The sequence below is a fragment of the Nicotiana sylvestris genome, chromosome 4 (genome assembly GCF_000393655.2).
Source record: "Nicotiana sylvestris chromosome 4, ASM39365v2, whole genome shotgun sequence".
Lineage (NCBI taxonomy): Eukaryota > Viridiplantae > Streptophyta > Magnoliopsida > Solanales > Solanaceae > Nicotiana > Nicotiana sylvestris.
Window position 1 is genome coordinate 88,108,892 of NC_091060.1, and position 11,143 is coordinate 88,120,034.

The 11,143-nt window shown below is 41.7% G+C and overlaps 1 protein-coding gene across 1 annotated transcript; it reads right to left on the bottom strand.

The window, feature by feature from the left end:
• Nucleotides 1-6,827: 6,827 nt before the first annotated feature.
• LOC138889817 (uncharacterized) lies at nucleotides 6,828-9,258 on the bottom strand. The gene is made up of 5 exons (XM_070173153.1): nucleotides 9,046-9,258; nucleotides 8,304-8,905; nucleotides 7,557-7,749; nucleotides 7,071-7,310; nucleotides 6,828-7,010 (listed from the first exon to the last, which is right to left on the bottom strand). The coding sequence occupies exons 1-5, from the start codon at nucleotides 9,256-9,258 to the stop codon at nucleotides 6,828-6,830; spliced, it is 1,431 nt and encodes a 476-aa protein (XP_070029254.1).
• Between the last annotated feature and the right edge of the window lie 1,885 nt (nucleotides 9,259-11,143).

Consider the following 11,143-nt stretch of genomic DNA (forward strand, 5'->3'; position numbering starts at 1 on the left):
TCTATAAGTTAGGAACTATTCTAACTTATCTTCTTGGTGATAGCGAACAGCTGTAGCTAAGCCTTAGATCTCTGTGAGATTCGACTTCGGATTTGTAAACCGAATTATATTTACAGCGACCGCTTAGTCCTTTTTATAAGGCATAGTTGGCCGTGCTTAAATTTTGGCACCGTTGAAGGAAAATTAACGGTGTAGTTGTAGGTGTACATACTGCTAGGTTGCAAGTTTGAACTTCTATTTAATTTTTTTATTTATTTGATTTTTTTTTTTAATTTTTGTTTTATTTGTTAATTTGAGAAACATGAAATCCTGAAATTATGGGAATTTTGATGTTGGTAATTCTACTGTTGATCTTCCTTGTGTGAATTGTGGCGGAAACCACCTGGGCCAAAATAGTTAAAATATTTCCGAGAGCGAGTTATGTGCACCAACTCAATCTTATGTGTGGAATATGTGTCATATGTGTGGTGGTCAAGATTGTCACTTTCTTGGTTGTGCTTATAATTCTTATCTTCCCCCAACCCCTTACTTTGATGGTTATTCTTTTTCTTATGAGGAAAACAGGGACAAAGAACATTGGGAAGCTGACCGGAAGGAGATCAAAGATATGTTAAAGGGCCTCATGGAACAATATGACGAGAAATTACTGTAGATACAAAGGCAAGAGGCAACTATTCACAACTTGGAGGCTCAAGCGAATAAATTAATTGAACATTGTAAAGCGAAACAAGTTGACATTGTGGATAGTAGCCAATATGAGCATGAATTGGCTGCAGAAATTGCCATTATACTGGAGGATTTAAAAAAATACGGGAAAGAGCTAGAGGAAAAGGCCAGAGTAGAACACCAACAATCAATCGAACTAGATTTTGAGGATGCCGATGTCGAAGAAGAGATACTAGTATCAACTAAGGATATTGAGGATACATATTTAGTTGACTCTAGTGTCCTTAGTGTTGAGGATGTTGACAATCCCAATGTTTATGTAGATGAGCGCATTGGTCCACACTCCAAGCATTTTTTACACATTGTGTTTGGATGATAATATGGAAATAAAGTCGTCCGAGCCACTTGAGGAGTCAAGGAGTAAGGAACAAGATTCCTACATTCTGGAATTCTTCTTGCCAGAAAGTCGGAAATACACATATCATCTAAAGGCCAAGAAGTGCAAAATACTACATTATTTTATTGGGCCAGTCAGATTCGTTCCACCACCCCAGGAGCATGATCATAGAGCAGAATCAAAACTTGTGGTCCAATTCATAAGTCCAAAGTGGAGGCAAAAAGTCATTCGCGTCGTGCCGCGACGTTAAATCAAGCGCTTGTTGGGAGGCAGCCCAGCTTTACTGCTTTCTTTTATTTTATTTATTTTAATTTTTTTTAGTAATTTTTTAATTGTTTTATTTTTGTAGTGTCGATTTTTGATTTTCTAGGAGCATGGAAAGCAAAGCTATTGGAAGGATGCAACAACAAACCAGATGGTTGGAACTAAGTGTGTGGTACCCGCAAGAAGGACAAAGACTGGGAGAAGTCTGAGTACCCCATGAGCTGATAGTGCTTCGGCCTTTGGCCTACCAGAGAGTTTCTTTTACTCTCTTATTAATATGGTGTGCTTTGGGTACAATGCAAAATTTTAAGTGTGAGGTGAGGAGATTGTCTAGGTGACTTTCTATGCTATTTTAGTTGTGTTAGTTTAATTGAATAACTTTTTAGAAAAATGGAAAAAAATAGATTGGACTTTTCCCAACGGATATCCTAGACAATTTTGTTGAGGGATTTAAGTCTAAAGAAAAAAGGATAAAAAGATTTTCTTTGTAGGTAGTGTAGTAATTCCCCCTTGATTTTTCTTTATGTCGCGATTCTTTTCCAAGGGTTTTGTTTGAACTGGGTGTAGTTAGTTTTATTTTTTTAGGAGTAGGAGCTAGTGTGAGATGAATTGAATTGCAGCAATATCTCTGAGCTTTGTGATTCCTTGAAAATAGTTAGTACTTTGGTTGTGACACTTATGCTCAGTTTTTGACTCTTGTATAATTACCTTAAATCGTATGATCTTAAATTTGCTTAAATGCTTTGACTAGAGTGTTATGATGAACCAATCCTGAATGAGTTATGTGCCATGTGTGTGTAAGGTTTTGTGTTATTCTGTGCATGCATTTGATGTCTAGAACTTGCCCCGTGTGTTTGCAAAGCGAAATAGTAGTTTTATTCAGTCTTGGAAGTGATATAGGCATTTGTTTGTTGAACCAGATATGTATATTTTACCCGCCTAATTGTTATGTATCGTAGTTAACCCCTTTGAGCCTATAATCCTGTTTCTTTGGTAACCATATTACAAGCCGTATTGAATCGACCATATATTTGAACCTTGTCACCTCTCATGAGCACTTGAATTGTGATGGATTATGATAAAGTTAAAGTGTGGGGTGGTGGGTTGGCTTTTGAGTGGAATTAATGAAATAAGGAGAAATGTGCACTAATTTGAAAGAGCAAGAGCATTTGAATTGAAAAAGAAAAGAAATAAATAGTTGTATTGTGTGCAGATATTCATTGATAAGTGGTAACTCTTGATGCAATTGTGCTTAAATAACTTGGAAGTTGATGTGAAAGTGAAGTTTTGGTTTGACATACGTATGGGTTTGAATGTTAAAGTATATGTATTAAAGTGCTTAGGGAGGTGTAGTCACTTTTATATCCAAAAATATCCTACCCGACCCGTAGCCTACATTACAACCAAATAAAGTCCTACTTGATCCTAGACTAAATGAGCTTGATTAATAGAGTAGTATTACACTACGGGCAAGCCTATGCTGCATATTTTGTGGCATATGAATGTTATTTCTAAGAGCGAGTGAATTTTTCTTATCTTGAGTTCCTACGTTATTAAATTTCATGTGTGTGTGGAACTACTCTCTTTTGTATTGTGAGGGAACTTGATTCATGAAGGAAAGGTAATGTCATTGACCTCTATGATTAGAGTAAGTGAGTGAGTGGTAAATAATGCATGGTACTTGTGAGTCAAATCTTGAGGTGGAGATGTTACACCCTTGTGCTTGGTCTATTTTAAAGATTTTTTGTGTGATGAGCTAGGAGAATTGTTTAAAAAGGTCGTGTCCATAAGTGTAGCTTGATTGCTTGAGGACGAGCAAATGTTTAAGTGTGGGGTATCAATGTGTGGCTATAATTCATGGTTTTTGCACATTATATACCTTGCGTTTTACATGCTTAATGTTAAATTACACTTTGTTTGAGTGTAATGGAGTCTATTTAATGTGTAAGTGCATCGGAAATGAAAGTAGAGCTAAAGGGATGCTTAAACGTTGAAAGTGCGCTCGAGAACGGTGAAAAGGAGAAGTCGGGCAAAAGCCAACTCGACCAGGTTTTATCCAGGTGAGGCCAGCTTAAAACCAGGTCCAGTCCAAGTTTTGAAGGTTTTAATTATTTCCCGGCTTGACTAGGAGGTGACCTATACGTTTAGGCTTTTCCAACACATATAAATACACCTAAAAATGCCACTTTTGAGGGGGGGGGGGCATACTTTTGACAAACTTTAGACCTAGGTAGAGCACGGAGCCGCCGTGGAGGCCGGAGATTCGACCTAAGGAGGCAAGAACACACTAGAAGCAAGGCGGAGAATTCTTCTACGAGTTTTTCACTTCCTTCTTCCTATTTCTATTATTGGTTATGAATTCTAGTATTGTAGTTTTGCATACTATTATGAATAGCTAATTTGTTATCTAGGGTTTGATGGAACCTTTTGGAGGATGATTTTCCTGTTACGTATATAGATTTGCTGTAGTATTTTCTCTATTTGTTCAACTATGCTATTATTGTGGTTGGTTGAAGAGCTATCCAACGACTATGCCTATTTAGTATGTATTACTCGGGAGAGAGTGCATATTTAGGTAGTTGTTGAACGACATCACTCCTAACGTATATGAGGGATCAATACAGAGGGTTTAAAGGTGAGATTAGGGATAACAAAACCTTGGGTGAGATCCGAGTGACCCGTACTTAGTGCCAGCTAGCGTAATTCGGAAGAATATGTCTAGTAAATTGTGGTAATTACTCGGGAAAGAGTTATGACAGTTAGAGCGCTCATGATCGGTGGAGAATACTTAGGCGAATTTATGAAAAATGTAGCGGGAAAGATTCCGACAATTTGGGAAATCATAACTCTAGACCTCCTTAATCTTGTCTGTAACCCTTAGTATCTTTAGTTGTTAATTTACTATTTTAATTTGTTAGTTAATTAGTTAAATACAAGAATCTTAATATTTATAAGTTAGGAACTGTTCAAGCTTGTCTTCTTGGTGATAGCGAACAGTTGTAGCTAAGCCTTAGTTCTCTGTGGGATTCGACTCCGGACTTGTAAACTGTATTATATTTGCTGCGACCGCTTAGTCCTTTTTATAAGGCATAGTTTGGCGTGATCATCTCGCTTGGTCCAAACCCGAAATCGGACTAAAACCTAATTATTCATTCATCCCCGAGCCCGGATATACAATTGGTTTTGGAATCCGACCTCAATTTGAGGTCTAAATCCCCAAATTTCGAAATTCCTAAGTTCAACCCAAAAATACCCAATTCCACCATGAAAACCTTAGATTCTAGGATGAAATCTTGTAAAAAGAAGTAAAACAGTGAAAGAAATGAGTTAAGAATCACTTACTATGATTTGGGGGAAGAAGAAGTGTTTGGAAAATCGCCTCTTATGTTTTAGGGTTTGAGAAATTGAAAAATGAATGAAAAATCCCGTTTATATAGCACCCCTCTGATCTATACTACGCGGTCCGTGAAATTTCGGGCACGGTCGCGAATCCCCACCGGTCCACGATATTGTGGGTTCGGCCGCAAAACCTGAGCTTTACCCTACCGCGGTCACAAAGTCCCCACCGCGGCCGCGTTCTTCTACCGCGGTCCGCAAATTTCACTCCGTGACCGCACTCCTAAGATTTGAGACCTGCAATTTCTGCAACTATCCAACACCAGGTCTTTTTCTAAGTCTCGACATCCCGTAGCCTAATTGAAACTCATCCGAGCCCTCGCGGCTCCAAATCAAACATGCACATAAGTCTTACCACATCATATGAACTTGCTCGGGCGATCAAATCGCCAAAATAACACCTAGAACTACGAATTTAATACCAAATTGCTTGAAATCTTCAAGAAAATTTTAAAACTTCTAACTTTTCAACCAAAGGTCTGAACCACGTCAAATCAGTCCTGTGTCTCACCAAATTTCACAGATAAGATATAAATATCATAACGGACCTGTACCGGGCTCCGGAACCAGAATACGGACCCAATACCAACAAGATTAAATTCTTTAAATTATTAAACTTTCAGTCTTTATAGTTTCCTTCAAAAATTCATTTCTCGGGCTAGGGACCTCGAAATTCGATTCTGAGCATAAGCCTAGGTCCCATATTTTTATACGGACCTACCGGGACCGTCAACACACGGGTCCTGGTCCATTTACCTAAAAACATTGACCGAAGTCAACTAAAATCAACTTTTTAAGCCAAAAAATATTATTTCGTAATTTTTCACACAAAAGCTTTTTTCGGATACATGACTGGGATGTGCACGCAAATCAAGGGGAAATAAAATGAGGTTTTGAAAGCCTCAGAACCCAAAATTGGGTTCTAAAACATAAGATGACATTTTGGGTAATTACATTCTCCACCTTTAAAATAACCGTTCGTCCTCGAACGGGCATAAAAAGTACCTAATCCGGAGAAAAGATGGGGATATTTGCCCTGCATATCAGACTCAGACTCCCAGGTAGCTGCCTCAATAGGCTAACCTCTCCACTACACACAAACCGAAGGATAAATCTTTGATCTCAACTGACGAACCTGGCGGTCTAGAATAGCTACCGGCTCCTTCTCGTAGGTCAAATCCTGGTCCAACTGGACAGTGCTGAAGTCTAACACGTGGGATGGATCGTCGTGATACTTCCGAAGCATGGACACATGAAACACTGGATGAACCGCTGATAAGCCTGGTGGCAACGCAAGTCTATAAGCCTCCTCTCCCTCTCGATCAAGGATCTTAAAAGGCCCGATGAACCTAGGGCTTAACTTGCCCTTCTTCCCAAACTGCATCACACCCTTCATGGGTGACACCCGAAGAAAACTCTCTCTCCGACCATGAATGCGACGTCACGAACCTTACGGTCGGCATAACTCTTCTGCCTGGAGTAAGTTGTACGGAGTCTATCTTGAATGATCTTAACCTTATCCAAGGATCCTGTACTAAATCTTTACCCAATAACCGAGCCTCCCCGGCTCAAACCATCCAACCAACAATCAACACCGTCTACCGTACAACACCTCATAGGGAGCCATATGAATGCTCGACTCCGCTAATGGGAAGAACTGATCCCAAGAACCTCCAAAGTTAATAACACAGACGCGAAGCATATCCTCCAAAATCTGTATAGTACACTCTGACTGTCTGTCCGTTTGAGGATGAAATGTTGTGCTCAATTCAACCCGCGTACCCAACTCACACTGTACTGCCCTCCAGGAATGTGAGGTAAATTGCGTACCTTGATCATAAATAATAGACACGGGCACACCATGAAGACGAACGATCTCATAGATATAAATTTCTGCCAATCGCTCCGAAGAATAGGAAACTGCCATAGGAATGAAATGCACTGACTTAGTCAGCCTATCCACAATAACCCATATTGCATCGAACTTCCTCTGAGTCCGTGGGAGTCCAACAACGAAATCCATAGTGATATGCTCCCACTTCCACTCAGGAATCTCAATCTTCTGAAGCAAACCACTAGGTCTCTGATGCTTGTACTTTACTTGCTAACAATTCAAACACCGAGCTACATATGCAACAATATCCTTCTTCATCCTCCTCCATCGGTAATGCTTCCGCAAGTCCTGATACATCTTAGCGGCACCCCGATGAATAGGATACCGGGAACTATAGGCCTCCTCTAGAATCAACTCATGAAGCCCATCCACATTAGACACACAAACACGTCCCTGCATCCTCAAAACTCCATCATCTCCAACTGTAACCTGCTTGGCATCTTTGTGTCGCACTGTGTCCCTAAGGAAAAGCAAATGAGGGTCATCATATTGCCGCTCTTTGATATGCTCAAACAAGGAAGACCGAGCGACAGTGCAAGCTAAAACACGACTGGGCTCAAAAACATCCAACCACACAAACTGATTGACCAAAGCCTGAACATCTAATGCAAATGGCCTCTCACCGAATGGAATATATGCAAGGCTGCCCATACTAGTTGACTTCCTACTCAAAGCATCACCTACTACATTGGCCTTCCCGAGATGATACAATATATCATAGTCTTTTAATAGCTCCAACCACCTTCTCTGTCTCAAATTGAGCTCCTTTTGTTTGAACAAATACTGCAAACTCTTATGATCCGTGTACACCTCACTTGACATGCCATATAGATAATGCCTCCAAATCTTCAATGCGTGAACAATGGCTGCTAATTCTAGTTCATAAACTAGATAATTCTTCTCGTGAATATTTAGCTACCGCGAAGCATATACGATAACCTTGCCACCTTGCATCAATACCGCACCAAGTCCAATACGAGATGCATCATAATATACGCTATAAGGTCTTGAAACTGTGGGAAACACTAACGCTGGTGCCATAATAAAAGCAGTCTTGAGCTTCTGGAAGCTCGTCTCACACTCGTCTGACATCTGAATGGGGCACCCTTCTGGGTCAACCTGGTCATCGGGGCTGCTATAGATAAAAACTCCTCCACAAATCGATGGTAATAGCCCGCCAATCCCAAGAAACTACGGATCTAAGTAGCTGATGTGGGTCTGGGCCAGTCCTTGACTGCCTCAATCTTCGTCGAATCCACCTAAATACCCTCTGTCGATACAATATGACTCAAGAAAGCAACTGAACTCAACCAAAACTCACATTTTGAAAACTTAGCATATAACTGGTTGTCTTTCAAAGTCTGAAGAATGGTCTGAAGATGCTGTTCGTGCTCCTCCCGGCTGCGGGAGTATATCAAGATATCGTCAATGAAAATGATCACAAAGGAATCTAAATAGGGCCTGAACACTCGGTTCATCAAATCCATTAACACTATTGGAGCATTTGTCAGCCCAAATGACATCACTAAGAACTCATAATGCCTATACCGAGTCCGAAAAGTTATCTTAGGGACATCAGATGCCCTAATCCTCAACTGATGGTAACCAGATCTCAAATCAATCTTCGGAAACACTTTGGCACCCTTAAACTAATCAAATAAATCATCAATCCTCGACAATGGATACTTGTTCTTGATGGTGACTTTGTTCAACTGCCGATAATCTATACACATCCTCATCGATCCATCCTTATTCTTTATAAACAATATCGGCGCACCCCAAGGCGAAACACTAGGTCTAATAAAGCCCTTATCAAGAAAATATTGCAACTTCTCCTTCAATTTTTTCAACTCTAGTGGGGCCATACAGTACTGCGAAATAGAAATGGGCTGAGTGCCCAGAGCCAAAGCAATGCAAAAGTCAATATCCCTGTCGGGTGGCATCCCCGGTAGGTCTGCATGAAATACATCTGGATACTCACGAACATAAGCCAAATAAGCCAAACACCCCTTCTCGACCATACGTCGAGCCTTCATATAAGAAATAACACTACTGGCAGAATGCCCAGGAGTCCCTCTCCACTCTAATTGAGGTAACCCCAGCAATGGTAAGGTCACAATCTTGGTGTGACTGTCCAATATAGCATGATAAGGTAACAGCCAATCCATCCCCAAAATGACATCAAAATTGACCATATCGATAAGTAAGAGATCTACGCTAGTCTCAAAACCCCCAATAATAACCACACACGAGCGATAGACATGATCTACAACAATAGAATCCCCCACCTGTATGGACACATACACGGGAGCACTCAAAGAATCATGAGGCACAAACAAATATAAAGCAATGTAAGATAACATATAGGAGTATGTAGACCCCGGATCAAATAGAACTGAAGCATCTCTACTGCAAACTGAAATAGTACCTGTGATAATGACATCAGATGGCTCAGCCTCAGGTCTGGCTTGAAAAACATAACACCACTTTGAACTGCATCCCTGGGATGGCCTCCTGTTGGCTGGCCTCTACCTCTAGTGGTCTGACCTCCACCTCTAATACCTCGACCCCCACCTCTAGATGTTTGACCCCTACCTCTACCTGACTGAGTGGGAGGTGGAACACCCAGTGCCGGTACCATGGCACGAGAACCCTGATGCTGAGAACTGCTCGATGCTCGAGGGAAATACCTAGAAACATGCCTCGGATCGCCATAAGTATAACAAGACCTCGGCTGCTAAGATTGTTGACCCTGAAACTGACCCTGATGGCCTGGGTAACCACCCTAAAAACTTTGGAGCGGAGGTGCATTGATAGGAGCTAATGGTGCACTGTAGGCTAGCTGATCAGAATACTGCATATGAGAGCCACAACCACCTGAAGCATCGTGAGAAGCCTGAAGTGCTGAATGAAATGGCCTGGGAGGATGTCCATTACCTAAAGAATCTCTGCCCCCAGATGAGGAACCACTAAACCTACCAGAATGATGAGGCCTTATGTAAGACCCCTGACCACTCCCCTGAGTTAAAACCATCTCAACTCGCCTAGCCACATTGGCCGTATCCTGGTAAGAAATCTCGCTCCCTGTCCCCTTAGACATATGCTATCTGATAGGCTAAGCGAGTCCCTCAATAAACCTCCTCAGTCCCTCTCTCTCGGTAGGAAGTATAAGAAGAGCATGATGGGCCAAATCAACAAACCTAGTCTCGTACTGAGTGACAATCATAGAACCCTACTGAAGATGCTCGAACCGCCTGCGATAGTCCTCTCTCTGAGTGATGGGAAAGAACTTCTCGAGAAATAGCTGAGAGAACTGGTCCCAAGTCAAGGCGGGCGACCTAGCTGGTCTAGTTAACACAAAACCATTCCACCATCTCTTGGCAGACCCTATCATTTGGAATACAGCAAAGTCAACCACATTGGTCTCCACTATCCCCATGTTCTGCAACACCTCATGGCAACGGTCAAGATAATCCTATGGATCCTCATAAGCTGCCCCAGTATAATGAATCGGGAAAAGCTTGGTGAACTTGTCCAACCTCAACAGAGCCTCAGAAGACATAACTGATCCACCAGCGGCCTGAGAGACGGCTAGTGCTACAGGAATTGTGCTAGTCTGAGCTACCCTCTCCATAAGGCCCACTAGATAGTCCAAAGCATCCTAAAGTATCAGGGTAGCAATGAACCCCTCTAGAACCTGAGCTGGCTCTGCCGGAACGGTCTAAGCCGGAACCTCATCATCAAACTTTGCCTGAGGCTCCGCTACTGGTGCTGCTGCTCGAGCTCTTGGCTGAGCCCTGCCACTGCCTCGCCCTCTAGCACAGCCTCGTCCTCTGCCCTTCGTAGGATCTGTAACTAGGGGCTCGAGTTGCTGAGCAACTGATGAAGCGGTATGTGTTCTCGCCATCTGCGAATGAACATAAGTAAAAAGATCGATTAGCATTGAGAAATCAAATCGCACGACAGAGACGAATAGAAGAAAAGTTGTTCCGAAACTCTGTAGCCTCTGGGGGATAAGCACAGACGTCTCCGTACCGATCCCTCAGACTCTACCTGGCTTGTTCGTGAATTATGAGACCTAGGCAACCTAGTGCTCTGATACCAACTTTTCACGACCCGAATTTGCCACCGCCGAGATCGTGATGGCGCCTAACTTTTCAAAATGCTAAGCAAGCCAACCAATAAAGATCTAATATGCTAACCTCTATCCAAACAGTAAATAACAATAACTAAACCAAAACAAAGTAAAGAAGTGCGGAAATTTATAATAATGCAAACACTAATACACGACTACCCAAAATCTGGTGTCACAATCCACGAACTTCTTAGAGTCACTACAAATACTGGTTTAAAGAAAATACATTTGTTCACGAAATAAAAAAATAGGGAAACTAAGATAAATGGAAGGGGACTTCAAGGTCTGCGAGCGCCGGCAGATCTACCTTGGGTCTCATGATGGATTGAAGGAAGCAACCCAACTCAGATCAACACGGTCTAGTACCGAAATCTCCACAAAAAGTGCAGAG